Consider the following 23,354-nt stretch of genomic DNA (forward strand, 5'->3'; position numbering starts at 1 on the left):
ATATAGCCTTACAGGCAGGAGTTGGCACGATAACTCTTTCCAATCTTTGAGACAGATTTTATTTAATTAATTATTAATTTATTCATTTTTTGCAAAATTGACAAGGATGATTTTATAATTTTCTGTTAAAACAAGTTTTAACTGTAGAGTTCTGGGAATCACTAAAATCTACTTAAGATCTCTCTGGAAGGGGTCTTTTCCTGTTTGTAATTACCTTCTCCTTAAGATACAAAAACAATCTTTGCATGCTCTTTGGAATGGATTGCTGTTTCCTGAATTTGGCCTCCTTTTAAATATTGGAAGATAGTGTATATATGCACCCATAAGCAAGACCTAACCAATCACTGCTGGAAGAATTGTACAAATATCATATGGCTGTAATTAATCTCAGCATGGCCTGCACTTATTAACATAGAATACAGCTGAATAGAAGGTTGGGGGATCAATTCTGTCACTAATGAACAAAATTGTGAATACTTCATCTGTGTGTATATTAGAAGCTATTTATTACTAACAATCTAAAAATCATATATTTTACAGATTCTGTCTCTGCAATTTCAATCTTTAATCTAAATAAACGTAATTAAATTTAGTTAAACTTTTTTTTTCTCAAAGTTACTTCTCTCTTCATTTTTTTAAATCTTACACCATCCAAGGAACTTTAGAGAAAAAGCCTCATGAAACTCAAAAGCAACTGCCTCTAATTTTGAAAATGCATTAATTTCTGATTATTACTGCTGAAAATTCTGGGTAATATTGCAACCTTTGCCACCTAAGCATTTAATGACCTTTTAAATGAATATTTCATTTAGATTTACTTTTGTTAAGAGTATTGTTGAAATTAAAAAATTATATAATGACCCTTATAGGGTCAGTTCTCAACTCTAGTAACATGAATCCTTTACTTTTAAAGATTTTTCTAATGTTATGTTACTTGGGGGAAGGGGAAAAAAAAAAAGTTACTGTATTTCTTCGATTCTAAGATGCACTTTATCTCCCCTATAAATGTCTCTAAAAATGGGGTGTATCTTAGAATCGATGGCGTCTTACAATCGCAGTTTGTTTTTTTTTTTCCCCCAAATTTTCCAGGGCTTCGCACAGCACAACATTTTGTTTTTACGTGGAAACCCCACCTCCAAGTTATCGCATTCTCCAAATCTGTTGGAGAATAAAGTGGAGTGAGTGATTTCATGTGCTTTCGAAATGTGCAGCCACCGTTATTTCATTATAGTGGAGCTCACTGAGCGAAAACTAGGAAGTGGAGTTACTGTATTTCGTTAATTTTGATCCCTTATTGCACATTATAATGTCAAAAAGATTGCACTATGAAGCCCCATTGAAATGAAAAGTTATTGTGTATGCAAAAGAACATGGAAATAGAGCTGCAGGTCGAAATTTTGACATTAGTGAAGTAAACATTCGTCGTCGGAGAAATGATCACAATTCCATATTTTCGTGCAAAGCAACAACCAAGTGCTTTACAGAGCCTAAGAAAGGAAGAAGCTGTGATACGTTTTGTAACGGAGACCCACGCAAAAGGATTGCCCATCACTCGACAAGCCATGCAATTGAAAGCCGGAGAAATTGCCAAGTCCCTCGAAATAGAGAAAATAAATTTTAAAGGCAGTCGCGGCTGGTGCGACAGACTCATGCGGCATAGTGGATTATCGTTAAGGTGCTGAACATCTATTTGTCAAAAAATTCCTGCAGACTTTCAACAGAAGCTGATTAACTTTCAGCGACAGGTGATGAAATTAAGGAAAAAAAGAAACTGAGTTTAGTCAAATTGGAAATGCTGATGAAACCCCAGTCTTCTTCAATATGCCTCAAAATTACACAATCAACGCTAAAGGTGCTAAAGAAATCAAGATTATAAGCACGGGCTACGAAAAACAGTGTATCACTGCGATGCTATGCATCACTGCTGATGGTTGAAAGTTGCCGCCATATTTAATTTTAAATAGAAAAACCATACCAAAGAATGAAATTTTCCCCAAAGATGTTATTGTGCATGCACAAAAAAATAGGATGGATGTCGGCAGAGCTTATGGAAGACCGGCTAAATGTTGTGTGGCATAGACGTCCTGGAAGTCTTCGTAACCCACCTAGCATGCTAGTGCTTGATGCATTTCGTGGACATTTGTCCCAATGTGTCAAAAATAAAAACGTGGTGACTTGGTTGTGATTCCTGGTGGCATGACTAGCCAACTACAGCCACTCGACGTTTCAGTCAACAAACTATTTAAGGATTACTTGAGAAAGGAATATGAATCCTAGCTGTTGACTGATAACCTTCTGGAAAAATTAAGAAAGCACCACCATCAAAATTGGCAGAATAGGATATTAACAGCTTGGAAGCTGATCCCAAAAAGAATAGTAAAGCACTCATTTAAAAAATGTTGCATCACCAATGCTCTCGATGGCTCAGAAGATTCAGAAGGAAGTGATGAATAACATACCTACTGATAAAAACCGGTACTATTGTTGTTAGTAAACTGAATTCTATTATAATAAAAATATTTGTTAGATTTATTTTAGTGTTTTATTTTATTTTATTTTTTTCTTAGAATCAAAGCTTAGAATCGAAGAAATACGGCAAGTAAAAAGTTATTAAAAATATTGACTTTAACTTCTTATGTCTGTTAAAATGCAATACTTTATATAGGTAACAGTACCTTCCTTATTGTGGCTTTAAAAAAAAAACACTGCTGGAAGAGATATTTTGCAGTGCTAAAATAATTTATTCTTTGAAGTCGCACAAAACACATATAGAAATGAAAAAAGTAATGTAATTACAAATAAAACCTTTGTGCAAGGCTTCCATTACAGAAAAAGGGCTCTCCAACTGTCTGGTCTGGCAGTTTTTCCCTGAAAAATACCACACCTCCAAAAATGGTACTTTGAAGGATCAATTTCCTTTTATGTGTGGAAATTGGTTCTTCCATCCTTGGTTTGTGTAAGATTTAAATATATATATATATATATTTCAGTAATAACTGAAAGTAACTTTGTTACTTTTCATGAAATAATTGCACAGGTTGCTTTCAAAACCTTTGTTTAGATTAAAGAATTTTTTCAAAATGCTCCATTCCTTGTTTTAAATACTTTAGCACAATGTGTAGTTATGTTCTATAGTCTTCATTGTGAGGCTCTTATCCCTAAACTTCCTTGGGTGGTGTGAGATTTAAAAAAAAAAAAAAAAATTGTGTGTGTATATAAAACCTGGATAACCGGAGCAGTAACTTTTCACTTTCTTACACCTACTTTTTTCCACACTCTGGGCTATTAGTTTATGAGGACAAGAGTGTCTATTTCTATCCTAATTCCTTACCTGTTTTCACCTCTTGGTCACAGGTATTGGTTTAGCTAAACTGCCAATACCATTGAATTCAATCATAACCTGTAACCACAACACAAAATAAGTATATACAAGTAATACTACCAAGCTCTGTTTTTGTAGCATGTTGCAAGGTAGGCCAGTAGATCTACCCAGTAACATTCACTCTTATAAATAAGTTAAGAGATAAAAGTAATATAAAAAGAGGGAAGGGATAATGAAAAGAAATAACAAGAGAAAAAGAAGAAATGAAAGAAATCTGCGATTTCTTTACCCCTCTATTATTATAATTTTTTTATCTCAACTTATATTCATCATGGTTGTTGGGTCACTGACCATCAGTGGCCCTAGTCCATGAAACTCTTTCAATCTTTACTTCACATACAGAGTGATTCACTACCAGTGCGACAAACTTGCAGGAGGTTTAGGGGACACAAAGACGAATTGGAATCACATAGCATTGCAGGGTCCGAAATGCCTTCGTCATGCGGTAGAGGACGTTGAACGGGAGGTCGCATGAACAGCGATCTCGCTGGAAGTCAGCATTTGCGAACCGGTTCCCAAGGCAGTAGGATGGACAAGTATTCAAACGTTGAACTGGCCGACGTGCACCTCGTGTATGGAGCTGCGGACTGTAACGGGCGTGCCGCTCTGCGCTTGTACCAGGAACGTTTCCGGCACAGGCATGCTCCTCATCATACGATTTTCGCACATGTGCACAGAAGACTACGTGAGACTGGTTGTTTCACAAGAAGTACCATGAATCGAGAGCGAACGACGAGGACGCAAGACAATGAGGAGAATGTCCTACGTCTTGCAGAAGGCAATACGAGTACTCGAGCGATAGGCCAACGATTGGGTATTTCCCAATCCACTGTATGGAGGATACTGTCAACAAACCAAATGAGTTCATACCATCTGCAACGCGTCCAATCATTGGAGCCTGCGGATTATCCACTCCAGAGGACTTTTGCTACTTGGTTTCTTCAACAGAAACGGTTCGCAAATGCTGACTTCCAGCGGGATCGCTGTTCACGTGACCTCCCGTTCAATGTCCTCTACCACATGACGAAGGCATTTCGGACCCTGCAATGCTATGCGATTAGTCTTTGTGCCCCCCTACACCTCCTGCAAGTTCGTCGCACTGGTAGTGAATCACCCTGTATATATATAATGCATGTAACATAATTATTTTTTATGAATGAACTTAAATGGCTCTGAGAGGGGGGGGTGAATGTTTACCTAAATTTAATTACTTTTATTACGATTAAAGAATAAAATTGCAGATAAAACATTCTGGTTAGGCTTCACCTAAAACATCTACAAAGTTTATATTTAGATGATACACAACTTAGGTAATTATTACACAATATTTTTTATTGGTAGCAGAATTGAACCAGTCCCAAATAGAAGAGGTGCAAGAATATTTGCTGGTACTCTGAGGCAGTAGGAACTGCCAGCTGGGGAAGAATTTTATCATGAATAAAAGCAAAAGTAGATTCAATTCTTGCAGTACTTCAAACAATCAGATTAGGACATGCAGTCATTTGCAAAGTAGTAAGAGAAGTACAAGGCTTGATGGGCTTACTTATAAAACTTTAATTCTAAGACAGCAAGGCAAACTACCCTACCAAACAGTTTCACTGTAGTTCCTGGTGAAAGTAATTAGATGGAATGTGTTAGGGTTACAAAGAACGTGAAAAGATGGACTCGCGTTTGGATACTAATGATGATTTTGAAGTATGAGTTAATTCAACTAATTCTGATACAACAGAAATATCAGAAATGAGGTGTCATTCTAATATGCTGGTGTATAAGTGGAGTTAGAGGCCTTATTTTTGATGACATTTTTTTCTTGTACAGAACTACTGCAAGTAAAATTCAGATTTACACTCCTACATAAAACATACACCAAAATATTAGATTCACCCTTGAAACTGAAGGAAGTAACATCCCCCTCCCTGCTGTACTTGTGAAGAAATCGGGATTACTACTGCAATTTACTGCAAGCCTAAATACAGCAACAATTCTAAACTATTCCAATTATCCACCCAGCTGACTCTGCAATCCTGAAAAACTGTACCCCTCCCAGCAGTTAGAACTAGGAAAGACTGGAAAATTCCTCCAAACCAATGGATATCCTAAGGAATTTTACCACAGATGCACCCTGCCCATCCCAGCAAGCTATTATGCCCTGGGGTAGAATAAGTGTGGCATTTAATATTTTACAGTTAAGTCAAGAGTAGCTTCACAAGTCAATGTGTGCTAAAAACAGTAAAAATAGTCTGAGTTTTTATGTTCATTTGTTGTTGATTGCTGAAGTAGCCACATAAGGAAGTTCTGCAGTATAAATGGTGCAATGGGAGGAAAAAAAAAAAAAACAGGAGTTCTGTGCTCAATGTAGTGCGGCAGCAAATAATTAACACAGAGATATAAATAACCTTTTGGAGACAAAATGACAAAGGTACAAGATATTAAATCTTTGTTGGCACGTGTCACTTAATTGTGGCCCTTACTTTCCCATTAAGTGAGATAATCAGCTACATAGACTGAATCTTATGAATGATGCTTGCATGTCTTACCATATACTATTTTATGCTACTATTGTGATTAATCATGGATTTTTTTCTTGTAGAGGAAAAATCATTAAAGAAAAAAGTTTTAACAGAAGATAGGATAAGTCTAAGAAAGCAATCTAATATGAAAATGTATTTATTCAGAAATAAACTTTGCCAATTATTTACAAATTAAAGAATGAAATTACAATGATCTGAACTAATACCACAATAAAAAATAGCAAATAAGGGGCACAAAGTTGGAGGAATGTGTAATATCATAAAGTGCTAGGGGTTGGAGGGAGAAAGAAAGCTATTTATGAAAATTAACCTTCATTTTGTTAACAGCTTTGTGCCAAGAAAAATTTTGGGGAGGAAGTATTTTTGAGCTATGCAACAGAAATCAAAATGTATATTGTCTGTTGTAGATGTTGAAAAATTTTTGGAAGTGTTAAAAATTTGTATAATGATAAGTAAAATTAAACATCAATCATATAATTTTCTTGCTTTGTACATAATACTTGATTACTGATATCATGTTATACGGAAATTTCTGTTATGTACATAAAAAATCAATTGAATTCTATTGATTCAATATAACAGGGATAATTATGCTAGGAACAATTATTAAAAAATATTTATAATTATTTAATTTTTGTTATCTGATAATGTCTACAATATTTAATATATTGATAACATATAGTTAAAACACAATGTCATCACAGTTATGTTTTTAAAAATCAATTTACTTTAATTATCTTTATCTCAACTCAGCATCAATAAAAAATCAGAGCAAAAATATCAGTATTTATACAGAAATTAAGAGATCTTGTTTTATTGCATAATAGCCCAAATTAGTTATGTAAGTGGAAGAAGTCATATGTAACTGTATGTATACCATTCATAAAAAATATATTCTCTTTGTGCTTTCTTTCAATACAGAAATTTTCTGTAAATTAAAAACTTGGAGAATACATATAACTGCATTCCTATGACATCTGTGTAATGTACTTCATGAAAATTGTCTGCATTCAATGCAATTAATTTTCAAAGAAAAATTTGCTGACAAACCTCGCTTTTAAAGCTGCCAAATATGTGCATGTATGGTATGATAAATTCCTACCACATACAATAGAAGTGTTGCTTCTTGTAGAACAATTATTTCTTCCTCTCTTGGAATTTAATATATAAATTTGCCAAAACAACTAAATGTGATTAGATGCTACTATTTATCAGTGGGCGGATTCTTTCAATGAAAAAAAAAAAAATTAAATCAAGGAAAAGAAACCACCTACTAACTTAGATGTTTTTTTTTTTTCCTTTATAATTCTTATTTCATCCTTTTAAGCAATATTATTTGCCTTTATCTCACTAAGTTATAAGTATTAAAACCTCGTGCCAGCTGCTGTTGATATATATTATATCAAATTTGGGCAAAAGCCTAATGTTATAACCAGCTAACTGTACATAGAAATTAAGAGGAGATGCACTGGTCAAAACCCAACATTTAACAAATGTTAGATTTTGAAAATGTTAACTGGGGTGCCTTTTCCTTACCTGAGGCCACTAGCCCAAGAGATTATTTTTTTATGTCTGACAACAAGAGTTAAGCCTATTGGAACCCTATGGCTGCTGATCTATACTGCAGTTACCTGGATTAATTAATATATAAATCAGCAAGTGGCTGCTGATCTATACTGCAGTTACCTGGATTAATTAATATATAAATCAGCAACCAGTAGGCAATCAATTGCCTTATCCTTTATTTATCAGTTTTATATTTAAGGCTTCAAATGAAAGGCGTTGGGGAAGTGAGTCTAGTTAAGGGAAAAGTTTCCCTCAAAGAAGAAACAAATGAGCTCTGTCTAATTTGCATAATCATGCCTGCTTCTTCAGTGAATTCTTTGTTAATACATCATCCAGGCATGGCGTTATTCTGTGATGTTTGTATCAAAAAGCAGCAAAGAAGAAGTGCTAATTATCTCTTCTTTGAGAATACAAATAACCTGTGCAACATGCATTTTAAGAACTTTATAGTAAAAGCTTTCCTTTTTGGGTAGAGGTGAATATAAAATTACTAACTTTTGAAAACTTATGAAGTACATTAAGAGGTTCTGGTTTGATTTCTGCAAATAGATGGTTGAAGCACTACTGATTTTGTCTAAGTTTTAATATAATGTACCATATTGTTCTGAAAATAAGGACTTACCCCTTCAGAAAAAAAAGTTAACACATAACCAGCACAAAATCTTTACCACTACATACCCACGCTTCCTTCAACTTAACTGTGGTATCTTGTTTCCATGTCTGCTATTTTTTTACAATTTTGTAACATTTCAAATAATTATTTTCTTATTTCAGGGCAAGCTGTCAACACAGCTTGCCCTGAATGCACAAATGGAAGGTTCTTATCACTTGGAAGCGAATGAAAGTAAACTGTTTCAATTTCGGTGAAATTAACATGAAAGGTGATAAATTATGCATTAGTACTGTAACTGGCAGTGTTCTATGTAGCTCTTATGTTCTTCAAACCAACAGATTCTTTCAAAATGAAATGAAATTCAGTCTCGACACTTATTCTTTATGTGCTGAACTTAAAAGAATAAATCCACTTTCAAAAACTCTAAATAACAGCTTGCAGCTTCTTTGTTTAATCACATTACCACCAGTGATGATAATTTTTCCCGAAAATTTTTGCAAGAGTTCAAAGGTGTGTTATCTACATATACTGCACGAGAAAGATAAAATTTCATCATGCAATGGCAACAGCTTTCAGTTTGGCAGACAGTTGAAAAAAAAAAAAAAAATGGTTTAGAATGACATTTAACATTTTTCCCTCTAAAAACTTGGATTTTAAAATTGCAGACAGAGCTGAACTATAAAGAACACATAAGAAATCAATTAGCACCTGAACCATGGTAGCAGAAGAAACTATCACCCAATTTACAAAAGAAAGTGTAGACCCCTAAGTCTACATAGCAACTTTCCAATCTACAAAGTGAAAATATAGTGGTACATTTGAGATAAGCGTTAGGTCCTATTAGTTGTGACTAATTTCACAGTGTAAAGCATACATTGCATTAATTTGAACAAATACTAAGTGCATCCCAAATTAATGCAATTCACACTTTCTTTGGAAAAGAAGTGGAGCCTGCAAACAAATAGAAGGAAAAAAAATTGGTATTGAATAATATTTAATTTGAACAATTCTGCACTTTTAAATTTGATCTATATTAAAAAAAAAAAACTGATACTAAACCTAAGAGTTGATTTATTTTCAGAACAACATAGTAGTTTGATTTATATATGCTATTTCTTTAAATTCCTTTAAACAACTGAAATGGGTGCACAAATTTTTTTAGAGAAAATATAATAATTCTCAGTTACAAAGTAAACCATTTGATGCTGACTACATCATACAGCAAGCATATTTCTTTAAATCATCCTTATTGAAAATGTAAAATTAAGTTTAGTTCTCATTATGGACAATTAAGGCTCTCACTTTTTTAAAATTCATACATATATGTTAGATTCAGAATCAATTTGGAAAAACACCTTACATTGCAGCCTTTATTTTCTTCGTTATATGACAGAATAAGATGAAGGGGAAAGAGAAAAAGAACTGCTGCTTTTTTGAGATAAAATAAAATTACTTTTGCAACAATCAAATGATCAGACTTGTGAAGCACTTGAATTTTTTTCTATTTCAGGACACTTCATACACAGAAAATAAAACTGCATGACTAATAGTAAAATAAAGATGTTTTTAAATGAAGTTTTTTTATGGTGGGGAGGGGCTTCTTGAATAGTTGTAGGTTTATTTCATGGTTAATACAAAATGAAAATTTGTCAATAGCTTTGGTAAGCTGGAAAATTGGTCAAAATATATCTTGACATAAAAGCACCTAAGGTGTTTCACCACCTCCCATAAGATCCAAGTTTAAAATAATTCTTAGAAGGGAAATGTCAAAAAATAAAATAAAATTTTCAGAATGGCAGCAATAAATTTACAAAAGACTAATTATACTCCATAGTATTAAGCCGTAAAAATAACTTAAGAATTACAAAAGTTTGTGCACATAGTCACCTCATATAAACATACATTTTTTTTCTTCATTCAGTTATAGCAATGATGAATACACAACCATCTTCAAGACTGCATGGGAGAGGAACAGAAAAGAGGCACCATTCAGACCACTTCAGTAAGATAAAAGTTTTATACTTTCTTCTCTTTACAGCTATACTGGAGGACAGCTAATGGATATCTCCTGCAAATTGTGATTTTCATGAAACTGCACAAGATCAGTGTGTATGCATAGTTTTATATCCCCTTATGAAGCCCTACTGCTGTGACTGAAGTAGCCGTTCTACTGCAGCATTCACATCACCAAATGTAGCAATTAAGGCTGTAACAAATTTTATAACATAAATACATCTTATATTAATATGTATTCAATTTAATTCTGAAATGAATAAGAGCAAGTACTGCAGTACTGTTCTATAAAGATAAGTTCCCTCTACTATTAATGGTAAGTAATGTTCACAAATTGGCAATCTTACGGAGAAAAATGGTTTAACTTTAAGTGATAATGAATGTAATTAAGTGACTCTCACAATAATTCAGAATGACCTATTCTCATTTTATACATCAAATTAACTCATTTAGTACTCATCATCCACATTCAATTCTTTTTCTTGCATACATAATTATCCAATCAAATAATAGAATTTTGGCAATGTCACATGTGCCACTTTCTACACTGCACTACAAAATTAAAAATGTTTTTAATCAATATTTTATTGTGAACAGTGTCGCTGAAGGCAAATATTTGATTATAATAGTCATCCTAGCATGCTAATTCAGAGTATCCAATAGAAATCAATCTACAGACTCACACATTATACAAATTATTCATGCCAATGAAAACATGGGTTGCAACCACATCACTTCATTTCATTTCCATTTTCTGGCTTGCTCAGTGGGACAGCCACATCTCCAGTACTCAGGCTTAATGTGTCACGCAATGTTGTCTCGGCACTTTGGAAACAGTTTCAGGAGAGAGGAATCATTACAAGAAGAGCTGGCCAAGTTCACCTGAGAGACTGTTCAACCAGAAAAGACTGCTACCTGGCTCAAACAGCAAACCCACGATATCCTGTCATCAACAGTCGCGTCAGGCCACAGGTGAAAATATTCCCAAATGGACTCTATGCAAGGAAGCCAGTGGTTTGTATCCCATTAACCCCAAACCACTTCAGAGCTCGTCAAAACTGGTGCCATGAACATGCTACTTGGAGCCCTGTCAAAATGGGGTATAGTTCTGTTCTCTGAGTCCTGTTTTAGCCTGCAAGCAGATTCTAGATGTTATTTCATCCTGAGACGACAAGGAATGTGATACCATCTCTCCAACATCAGAGAAAGGGACACTTACAGTGGAGGCAGTGTTCTTGTGTGGGGGTGGAATAATGATCTATGCCTGAACCTCCAGTCATGTTTTTGATAGAGGTACCATAACTGTTAACAGGGGAGACTTCTTCTACAGGGATGGGATACACTTAAATAGAAAGGGTGCAAGAATATTTGCTGATGCTATCAAGGCACTGTTAGGTAGGTCGAAAAACTGCTAGCTTGGGGCTAATAGATTAACAGTAGCCACTGGCAGAGGTGAAAGTGATTCTTGCACTGCTTCTATTGGAATGAGCAGCAGCCTGGAAAACAAGATGCAGGATATTTCAGATTGCTGGGAGTCACTGCGGTACAAGTAAACACATGGGTTGCGTTAGGGTAGCTAAGAATAGGAACAGGTGCATGTATACTTGTGTGTACACCAATGATAGGAGTTTGGTGAATAAATTTGACGAATTTGAGGTATTGGTCAAAACATCAAAGGCAGATATTGTTGGGATATCAGAGACGTGGTGTCACACAGATATAAGGAATGCAGAACTGGAATTTGGGGAGTACAATGTCTACAGAAAGGATAGACAGGATAGGAAGGGAGGATGGTTATGCTATTAGTTAAGAAACACATAAAATCCAATCGACATTGCTGGACAGTGCAGTGTCGAGTCAGTTTGGTGTAACATAAGCATTGAGAGATCAAAATTGAGAGTAGGAGTGTGCTATAGGCCTAATGACTCTGATGAGTATAATAAGAAACTGTACAGGGAAATAGAGTGGGCCAGTAAATCAGAGAGTCTTATAATGGGGGATTTTAATTTCCCAGATATTGACTGGAATTTGCTGGGTTGGTCACTCACACACTAGCAAAGCTTTTGTGGATTTATTGGATGATTGTTTTCTACATCAGCATGTTCAGGAGGCAACTAGAGGGAGTAATACTCTTGACCTGATTATCAGTAGTGATTCTTCAGGCATTAGGAATCTGCAGATCAGGGGTAAAGGGAAGGGTGTTTGCTTTCGTAAAGGCGACTACGATGGTCTGAGACAGTATTTAAGTTCTATACAGTGGGACCAACTGATGATGTTACCAACAGCAAATTCAAAATGGGAAGCATTTCAAAGAACTTATCTTGGAAGCTACTAGGCTTTACATACCAACTAAGAAATATTGTTCAAGTTTTATGCCTAAATGGATGTCAAATGAACTAATGAGACATATGGCAGAGAAGAAAAATGCATGGGATACATATAAATTAATGGGTGACATGGAAGCCTATGATAGGTATAAGCTGGTCTGTAACCAAGTCACAATGGAGATTAGGCAGGCAAAGGCAGATTATGAGAAATCCTTGGCAAAGGATGCAAAGAAAAACAGAAAAGAGTTCTTTATCTATATAAACTCTAGAAGGAAAGGGATGAATCAGATTGGTCCACTGGATATTGATGGTTCAACAGTTGAGGATCCTGCTCAGGTGGCTAATAACCTAAATGAGTATTTTGCATCTACATTCATACATGAGGAGTTATTCAGGAAGGGGAATGCCAAAGGTGAAGTAAACTCTCGCAGTGAGCTAGATCATTTTGTAATAACTGAGAGGAAAGTGGAGGAGAAATTGTTGAGGATAAACATAAAAAAGGCACCTGGGGTGGATGGGATCTATCCAGTTATATTAAAGGAGACAGCGAAGGAAGTAAGCAAACCCTTGGACATAATTATGAGAACTTCCTTGGACTCAAGTGAGGTACCCATGGACTGGAGATGTGCAAATGTGACCCCAATTCACAAAGGAGGATTAAAGGGTGACACAAGTAATTATAAACCTGTCAGTTTAACTTCTGTTCCAGGAAAATTAATGGAGGCACTGGTTAAAGAAGCACTGCAGGATCATCTAGACAAGACTTCAGTTATAGCTCGGACACAGCATGGTTTTGTTAAGGGAAAGTCTGGCCTGACCAATTTGATTGGATACTATGATGTAGTCACAAAAGAACTGGATGCAAGGAATAACTTTCATATTATATATTTGGATCTTAGAAAGGCTTTTGATACTGTTGCACATGGAAGACTGCCACGCAAATTGCTGCTATGGATAAAGGGGTGGTTGAGGGGGAGAAGGCAGAGAGTGGTAATCAATGGACACTGCTCATTGTGGACTAATGTTATTAGTGGAGTCCCTCAGGGTTCAGTGTTGGGTCCATTATTGTTTTCTGTATTTATAAATGATATTGACGATGGTATGTTAAGCTTAATGTCCAAGTTTGCAAACGATACAAAGGTTGGCAGGGTTGTTAAGGACACTACTGATGCTATGCTGCTGCAACAGGATTTGGAAAGGTTGAGCAGATGGGCTGAGAGGTTGCAAATGAAGTTTAACATTGACAAATGTAAAGCACTACATATGGGAAACAGCAATCCCAGAGAAATGTCTCAACTCATTTTCTACCACTGACAGTGGTAGAGAATGAAAAGGACCTGGGGGTAATTGTGTAGGCAGATATGATTGTTATTTTGGTTTTTAGGAGCATTAGCAACTAAGGCCATATTGCTCCAGGCAGATATGAAGTTCTCTGAGCAGTGCAGATGGGCTGCAAGGGTAGCTCATTGTGTCTTGTCAATGATACACACAAATTTTTCTAGCAGGGATAAGGAGGTGATTATTCCCTTGTATAAGGCAATGGTCAGGCTACACCTTGAGTACTGAAAACAAGTCTGGAGGCCTCATTTCAAGAAGGATGTAGAGCTGATGGAACGAGTACAGAGAAGGGCAACAAGATTAGTGAATGGAACAAAGGGTTGCTCTTACGAAGAAAGGCTTAAGTTTTGCAAATTACAGTGTCTGGAGACTAGGTACCGGCGAGGTGATCTGATCTGACAGAGGTGTATAAAGCCTTGAATGGTTTGAGCATGCTCAATGCCGATGGGATTCTTCCTCTCGCTCAGAATAATCACCTGAGAGGGCATAAATTCAGATTGAGGAAAGACCGATGTAGGATAGATGTGCGGAAATTTGCCTTTAGCCAGTGGGTGGTTGGCTGGTGGAACAGACTTCCATCTCTTGTTATGGAAGTTGATAGCCTAAATAAATTTAAGGCTCAGCTGGACAGGTATTTCGAACGAACTATAGAGCTCAAGTAGTGGAGGAATATCTTGAAACTGAAGATATCCAATGACTGCTATGGCCAGCACGATCACCAGGCTTAAATCCAATTGAAAATGTGTAGGATACTCTTGGGTGTTGCATTGTATGCCAACAAAATACTCCTCGGTCACTTGGTGAGCTAGGCCTGCACTGGTGTAAGAACAGGATTTGTTGCCACAGAATCTTATACACAGTGTTATATCAAGCATGGTTCACTGCTGTCAGGCCTGTTTAGCTGCTGGAGGGGATCATACAGTGTACTGATGTCATGTGACCTTTTTGGTAATTCATACACAACCTTATACATGGTCTGAAGTGTCTCGCTGTTTCCTCATTATTCTATGGTACGCCATCATAGACTTGAGTGTAGAATATCCAGTTCAACAGCCACCAGCAATGTTGCTACTTCTTGGAAAGGCCACTATTCTAAAATTCAGTTAATCGTAAATGAAGATGAAATGGATACAGAAACTTTTTGAAATAAAAGCTTAGGCAGCATCCTTTTTAGAATGAGATGTGGCAGTGCTACTCACTGCTAGAAGTTTATAGGCCAGACCTTATTCACCTTTATGAACTGACTTGAGGTTAACCTATCAGTGGGCATGAAAAGAATTATTCTTCCTATAATCACCTGGGGGCATTTATACTTCACATTACTGCATTTGAAAAAATGTAATAAAGGGTGCATGTGCAAAGTCTGCAGTATCAGTTTAAAGGAATATTCTGGTTTCTTAACTGCACCCTTTTATATAATTCAATAATACAAAAGTATTTCTTTTAACAATATTACAATTATTCGTCTTTAAACTGTGTATGACACTGGAATGTCATACACCAATTGAGAACTCTTAAGTCTATTTAGATTAATATTAAGTATCAATTCCTATATTTTCTGCATACTGTAAGAGAATCAGTCAATTTGCAAAAGAAACATTTTCTAATCAAAATCATTAAAATTACAAAATTTAATATGCACAAGAATTCAACATCAAAATATGTACAGTTTAGGTTAAGGCGACTAACATTTAATATTAACATTAAACTAAATATTCTGCATCCTACTGTGGATCCTAGACTCTGCAAGAGAGTGTTCCATCTTAACCCAGAATTTCTCAATTTCACTGAGATATGGTGAGTGAGGATGAATGCACTCTCATATTACTGGAACCAGTTCTGTACAATTTTGTACTTGAAACACGGTGCATTATCCTGTTGTAAAAATATACCATAATTTTCTTCTCAATACTCTTTGTTAAATTTATGTTTGGAATTTATTGTTGAAGTTTATGTTTCCTTTGAAGCGAAAAAGGTGAAACCACACAAGTGCAGCTGCAATACTCTGCCAACTTGCTTTGCAAAATGAGATTTGTGCACTTTGTAGCAAACTTTGCTTGCTCTTTTGTATACAACAGGAGCTTTTGCATCTGTTGTATACAAAAAATTATAGCTCTGCAATCGCAGTGTGGTATCTGCATTTAAAACATTATTAAAATTTTTTCTTTAAAAAGTTTTTGTTATAACACTGATGTTCAATTCTGGAGCAAAATGAATGCATTAACACCTTTCTGTAACTTCAGCCAAGGTCTATAAAAAAACTTTCTATCACAACCAAAGAAACACCATTTTTAAAGAATGACAAAACAATCAACTTTACTGCAGAGTTTGTTTTCTTGAAAGCTGCCAGAGTAGTCAAGAAATATATATATTAGATAATATGTTTGTTGCAAAAATTGTGTTCTTATTATCCAATCTAGCATAAGAATGGCATCATGAAGTGTACCATTTTTTGCATTTTATCCCATTCCTTCCAAAAATAAGTGTATAAAACTAACAATGTGTCTAGTCTTTGTTTCCCATCCCCTCATGATCACTAAAGAGTTAATACTAATTACAATTAGTATTAACTCACTAAACAATAATAATTTTTTTTTTTTTTTTTACAATGTAACTAAATTGCAGCATGGATATGTTAAGGGATGATCTTATCTGAACAATTTAATTATAAACTATGATGCAGTAAAGGAACTGGATGCAAAAAAATAATTTTGATATCATATACTTGGATTTCAGGAAAGCTTTTGATACTGTTACACACGAGACTGCTGTACAAATTGGAGCAGTGTTGCATTAAAGGTAAGTTACTGCTATGGATAAAGTGATGGTTGAGTGAGAGAAGACAGGGTGGTTATCAATGGATACTGCTCTTTCTGGACTAATGTCCAGAAAGAGCAGTATCTAGTGAAGTCCCCAATTGCTCTTTTCTGTATTTAATGATATTGAAGATAGATTAGGCTTAATGTCTAAGTTTGCGGATGATACAAAAGGTGGTAGAGTGGTTAATCACAGTAATCAAGGTATACCATACCTTGATTAGTCATTAAAAAATTAGGCAGATGGCTGAGAAATGGCAACCGAAGTTCAGTTAATGCAAGGTACTGCACAGGAGCAACAGTAATCGCAGATTAATGTAATAACTGTGTGGTACTACACTTAGTGTAGTGGAAAATTAAAAATACCTGGGGGTTATTGCACAGTCAGATGTGAGGTTCTCTGAGCAGTGATGACAGGCTACCAAGACAGCTCATGAGACTTGTCAACAATATACAAGAACTTTGCTAGCATGGATAAGGTGATAATCCTATTATATAGGGAAATGGTCAGGCCACATGTTGAGTACCACATACAAGTCTGGAGGTCTCATTTTAGGAATGATGTAGAGCTGGTGTCACAAGTAAAGAGAAGGACAACAAGATTTCTGCAGGAAACAAAAGGGTGCTCTTACCAAGAAAGGCTTCAGTTCTACCAATTGCAGCAGCTGGAAACTAGGCATCTGTGAGGTGATCTGATTGAGGTCTTTATGGCTTTGAATGGTTTGAGCAAGCTCAATGCTGATGGGATTCTTCCCCTTGCTCGTATTATATACAGGAGGGACATAAATTCAAGTTGAGGAAGGAGAGTTGCAGAATAGATGTTTAGAAGTTTGCCTTTAGCCAGCGAGTGGTTGATTTGTAGAACAAACTTGCATCTGTTCTTGTGGAAGTTGATATCTTAACTTAAATAAACTCAGAAAAAACTAAACACACTATTGGAGGGAATGGATAGGTAAAATGGGAAGTGATTTTTTTTTTTTTTTTTTTTTGTTGATGCTGTATAAGCTTGCTTTCTTGCATCATTTGCTACTATTAATACTGAATGATTCAGTACCATGGTCCTGATCATTAAAGCCAAACAATAATACAACACATGTACACATAGCACCAACATAAATTTCAGCTGCAGTTTCATTTAAATAAAAGAATAAAGTACTGTAGAATCGAAATATGAGTGCCACTTCTCCAATGTTAATACTTAGGCATCAGTTTAACGATAGCTAAAAAGTCCTCTGACATTAAGTCCTTCCACTAATCTCAGATACAATTTTCAGTTACATCATGCTCCTCCTCATGTGATTCTTAATTTTATCAAGTTCCTCTTATGACAAAGCAGTGATTAGAACTTCTCATATGATACCATTTTTGTATCACAGAAAATGCTACATGAAAAAAATTGAAGTCTGCACAGAGTTGTAGTGGGCATATCCAAACCTAGTTGGCATAGTAGTGTCCTAATTTCTTTACATACATCAATATGCCAAAGTATTCTCATACAAGGATTTTAATTATTTTTTTTAAATAGTACAAATGGAATAGATATTTACAGTGCACCTGTATTAATTATTTATTCAGTTTCTATTTACTCAGTAGCTACATATAATGTATATATAGCTACTGAGCTTCCAGTACACATCCCTAATAATGAGAACAGCCTGGATTTGTCGTGGTGTGAAGTTAACAGAGTTTTGAAAAGGATGCCAGCCATGGTGATTCAACTGCTTCCTAATGTTGTTGCAAATTGTATGACTGTGGATCCTAGACTCTGCCAAGAGTGTGTTCCACCTTAACCCAGAATTTCTCAATTTCACTAAGATCTGGTAAGTGGGGATGCCACTGCAGTAGAAAGAATGCACTCTCATATTCCTGGAATCAGTTCTGTACAATTTTGTACTTGAAACATGGCACATTATTCTGTTGGAAAAACCCAGTTGAAAATGGATACACTGCAGCTATGAAGTACTTTATTTGATTTTCCAGAGGACCTATGGCATTCAAATGTTATTTTAATGGTACCAAGTGGCCCAATGTGCACCATAAAAACAAACACTCTCACCCTGCACTGTTGATGCTTGACAGGATAGATTCATTTGAGCTGTTTGTGCCACATTCTTGTTCTCCCCATTAGTGTAAAGCTGGGATTTGTCAGACCAGGTAATGTTTTCTAATCCTGTAATGTTGGTGTTTCTGATTCCACTGTAATTGTACCATCTTGTTATTTGTTGCCAAGATTGGAACACCTTGTCACATATGGAGTATCACTGATACCATCTGTAACAAGGTAAAATAAGTTGTGCATTCTAAAATGCTTCTTTGATTACCACTGTTGTATTGGATTGTTATTTGATTTGACAGAGTGTAGCCTTCTTGTTAACTTTCACAGTAACCTGCAGCCTTCATTCAGCTCTTGCACCAGTAAGTTGTTTCTAACTAAAGGATTGCCTTTTCCGGGTCAATAATTCTTGCAAATTTCCGATTTATTTATTTTTTTGTCTCAAGTCCTGGGAAAATAACTTTTGCTTTAGAGTTAAATTACATGCTAGGAGACACTCCTATCTCCACAAATGGATGCATTCCACAGTACCTACAAATGATTTCATCAACCAGTGCAGCATATACAGTGATAGCATGGGTAGTGTCTGTCTGCCAGTACAAAGACCATGCAATGAGAAAAGGGAAGAATCTGATGGAGTTTGAATGGGGAATGATTTGTAGTGCTAAGTGGGGGCCAGCATACTGGAATCTGCAAACACTGTCAGCTGTTTGAGGGGCAACACAGTGGAGGTGTGGTGGGAATGGTTTGAAGACAGACACACAACCACCCACCCAACATGTTGGGTTGGGAAGACCACCTCAAATTGAGGTGAATCCCTCTCAGTTAATGGTAGACTACAATGGTGCACAGAGAAATGCTTTGAGCACACATCCAGCAGACTCCCTTGCTGATAAGTCTACAGAGTAGGTGACATGTTCTTGTGACCATGTTGACTGACCATTATTGACACATCTGCCTACAGTGGGCATGGGAGCACCATTCCTGGACACTGGATGACTGCATATTTGAAGGCAAACAGCTGCAACCAGGTTGCATGTAAACAGGCCAGCAGCAGTAGTATCATGGACATCACTGGATCCCCTCATCACCATGCAAAACACAATTTGGCCTCAGTAACCCTTGTGTCATTAAACCCAATACCAACAACATCCCCAATGGCACTCACCCTCACTGCTAGATCCTACTTTGATACTGTTTCAGATAAAATTTTAGTCCTACATAGTGGGTGTGTATCCAGGTGGCAATGGACTTGTTTAACAAGACAATGCCCCAGCATCACAAGGCCTGTATTGTGCAGAAATGGCTTGAAGATTATGACCAAGCATTTTGTGTGCTTCCCTGGCTGCCAAATTCCAGAAACAACAATCCCATCGAACATTTGGTGGGTTGCAGCATTCACCAGTCCACACTGCTTCACTCCAGGACATCCTTATGCAGTCTCAAGGTGTCTGTACTAAGCCAGGTGCAAGCAGTATCACGGCAAAGGCAGCTTAATGTGCTATAAGACAGGTCGTCGTAATGGTTTGGCTCATGAGTGTATATTATGTGTTTTACTGTATAAAATGTAGTATACAAAAATAATATAAAATTAGCAATTATTTCAATAAATAAAATAGACTAGACAAAAAGATTAGGAATACAAGTAGTGATAATTCTATTAAAAAATAAGTGATATCATCAACCAGTGATTAACAATTAATAAATAAAAAAGGATGAAAAAAGTAGTAATAATTAAATAAGAAAAAAAGCATACATCATTTATATAAACACATACAAAAAAATGCAGAACATATTTAGTAGCAACATAATTCGCTTGTCATTTGCAGTGTTTAATGCAAATGACAAGTAATGACCATGCAAAGTAAAATTTGCTGTAATACAATGGAGTAGTATCTATAAGTTTTTTATAGTAATTAGAAGGTAACCTTCTAATTACTATTTTTTATAGTAATTAGAAGGTTTAATCTTAGGTAAGCTAAGATTAAACAATTTATAATATATTATAAATTGTTTAATCTTAGCTTAAAATGTATACCGATCACTTTGAAGTGAGGAGGGAGCATATAATTTTTGTGTTTTCTTATCTACTTGGGTTTTTTTTTTTTTTTTTTTGCCAGTGCAGCAAAACCCTGTGGCTTCCTTGCGCTATATGGCCAATACTATTACTAACTGATCAACAATGAAAGAAAGTATGTAAACACTTGAAAAAATGCTCAAAAAAAAAAAAAACTTAGTGAAATTGTACCTGACTAGATGATGAGGATGGAATTACAATAACAGCAATTACTACTGTCACCCGCAATCAATTTCACAAAAAGAAGTACAGACAGTCAAACTTAAATATCTTAAAAGAATCTATAGAGAGATGACAATGTATCCATGTGCAGCACGTATGGTTCTGACAAGTGTCTGTCACTGAAATGGTACAGCATAAAACAAATTCTCTAGAGAGTACATTTACTCTTATCTATTTCTCTTCCCTCTGTATTAGCCACTACACTTGTCCTAATGATCTATGGGAAGTAGAAGCAATGGCTGTCATGTTCTTTTGCTTAACCTACAACATATATAAGCTGGTCTGTAATCAAGTAACAAAGGAGGTTAGGCAGGCGAAGGCAGATTACAAGAAATCTTTGGCAAAAGACGCAAAGAGTTCTTTACTTATGTAAACTCTAGAAATCACATTGGTCCACTTAACACAGATGGTTCAACCATTGATGATCCTGCTCAAGTAGCTGATAAACTGAATGAGTATTTTGCTTCTACATTCACACATGAGGAGTTATTCAAGGAGGGGAATGCCAGAAGTTTATCAAACTAACAGGGAGCTAAGTGATTTTGTGATAACTGAGAACAAAGTGGAGGAGAAATTGTTGAAGTTAAACATAAAAAAGGCACCTGGGGCAGATGGAATCTATCCAATTATAATGAAGAAGGCAGCAAGGAAAGTAATCAAACCCTTAATCATAATTATGAGAGCATCCTTAGAGTCAGGGGAGGATCCCATGGACTGGAGTTTGCAAATGTATCCCCAATTCACAAAGGGGGTTCAAAGGGTGACACAAATAATTATAGACCTGTTAGTTTAACTTCTGTTCCAGGGAAAATAATGGAGTTAGCATTAGTAGAGGCATACGATGCAAGAAAGCAAGCTTATGCAGCATCAGCCAAAAAAAAAAAAAAAACCCCTCCCATTTCACCCATCCATTCGTTCCAAATACCTGTCCAGCTCAGCCTCATATTTATTCAGGCTATCAACTTCCACAACAAAAGATGGAAGTCTGTTCCACCAATCAACAACCCACTGGCTAAAGCCAAACTTTCATACATCCACTGTCTTTCCTGAATTTGAATTTGTGCCCTCTCAGGTGATTCTGAGCAAGAGGAAGAAACCCATCAGCATTGAGCATGCTCAAACCATTCAAGGCGTTATACACCTCAATAGATCACTTTGCAGGTGCCTAGTCTCCAGATACTGTAATCTGCAAAACTTAAGCCTTTCTTCTTAAGAACAACCCCTTGTTCCATTCACTAATCTTGTTGCTCTTCTCTGTACTCGTTTCAACAGCTCTAAATCCTTCTTAAAATGAGGACTCCAGACCTGTATACAGTACTAAAGGTGTGGCCTGACCATTGCTTTATACAAGTGTATAATCACCTCCTTGTCCTGGCTAGAAAAATTCCTGTATATCATTGACAAGACACCATGAGCTACACTTGTGGATCGTATGCACTGCTCTGAAAATTTCATATCTGCCTGCACGATTACTCCCAGGTCCTTTTCATTCTATACCACTGTTAGTGTAGCACCACACAGTTGATACATTACTCTGGGGTTATTGCTTCCCATATGTAGTACATTACATTTGTCAATGTTAAACTTCATTTGCCACCTCTCAGCCGATCTGCTCAACTTTTCTAGATACTGTTGCAGCAGAATACTGTCATTAGTGTCCTTAACAACCCTGCCAACCTTCGTATCGTCTGCAGACTTGGACATTAAGCGTGATATACCATCATCAATATCATTTATAAATACAGAAAACAACAATGGACCCAACACTGAACCCTGAGGGACTCCACTAATAACATTAGTCCGCAAAGAGCAGTGTCCATTGATTACCACTCTGTCTTCTCCCACTCAACCATCCCTTTATCCATAGCAGCAATTTGTCTCCAGTGCCACACTGCTCCAGTTTGTGCAGCAGTCTTCCATTTGCAACAGTATCAAATGCCTTTCTAAGATTCAAGTATATGATATCAAAGTTTTTTTTTTTTTTTTTTAGGAGCATTAGCAACTAAGGCTATATTGCTCCGGGGATATGTGGTGGTCATTCCCTGACCTTTCCGCATCCTCCGTATTTGGTGGTCACGGGTTCGAACCCCGGTCTAATCAAGAAGTGTGTGCTACACACTGCTGCTCCTGCCCACCTGGCTATGGAGGCCCCGGTATCAAAGTTACTCCCTGCATACAGTTCCTTTGTGACCACATCATAGAATCCAATCAAATTGGTCAGACAAGACTTCCCCTAAACAAAACCATGCTGTGTCTGAGTTATAACTGAAGTCTTGTCTAGATGATCCTGCAGTGTTTCTTGAACCAGTGCCTCCATTAATTTCTTTAGAACTGAAGTTAAACTAACAGGTCTATAATTACTTGTGTCACCCTTTGATCCTCCTTTGTGAATTGGGGTAACATTTGCATATCTCCA

The 23,354-nt window shown here is 36.3% G+C and overlaps 1 protein-coding gene across 1 annotated transcript in view; it reads right to left on the minus strand.

The window, feature by feature from the left end:
* Positions 1–9,635: 9,635 nt before the first annotated feature.
* Positions 9,636–23,354, minus strand: part of LOC150083386 (ubiquilin-1-like) — a 237,395-nt gene continuing 223,676 nt past the window's right edge. The window contains exon 15 of the mRNA XM_090377236.1: positions 9,636–10,298. Coding sequence (XP_090233362.1) covers positions 10,234–10,298 — 65 coding nt within the window. The 3' untranslated portion in view covers positions 9,636–10,233. The remainder of the gene's footprint in view (positions 10,299–23,354) is intronic.

The sequence above is a fragment of the Mastigoproctus giganteus genome, chromosome 7, assembly GCF_048544385.1.
Source record: "Mastigoproctus giganteus isolate SK-2022 chromosome 7, ASM4854438v1, whole genome shotgun sequence".
Lineage (NCBI taxonomy): Eukaryota > Metazoa > Arthropoda > Arachnida > Uropygi > Thelyphonidae > Mastigoproctus > Mastigoproctus giganteus.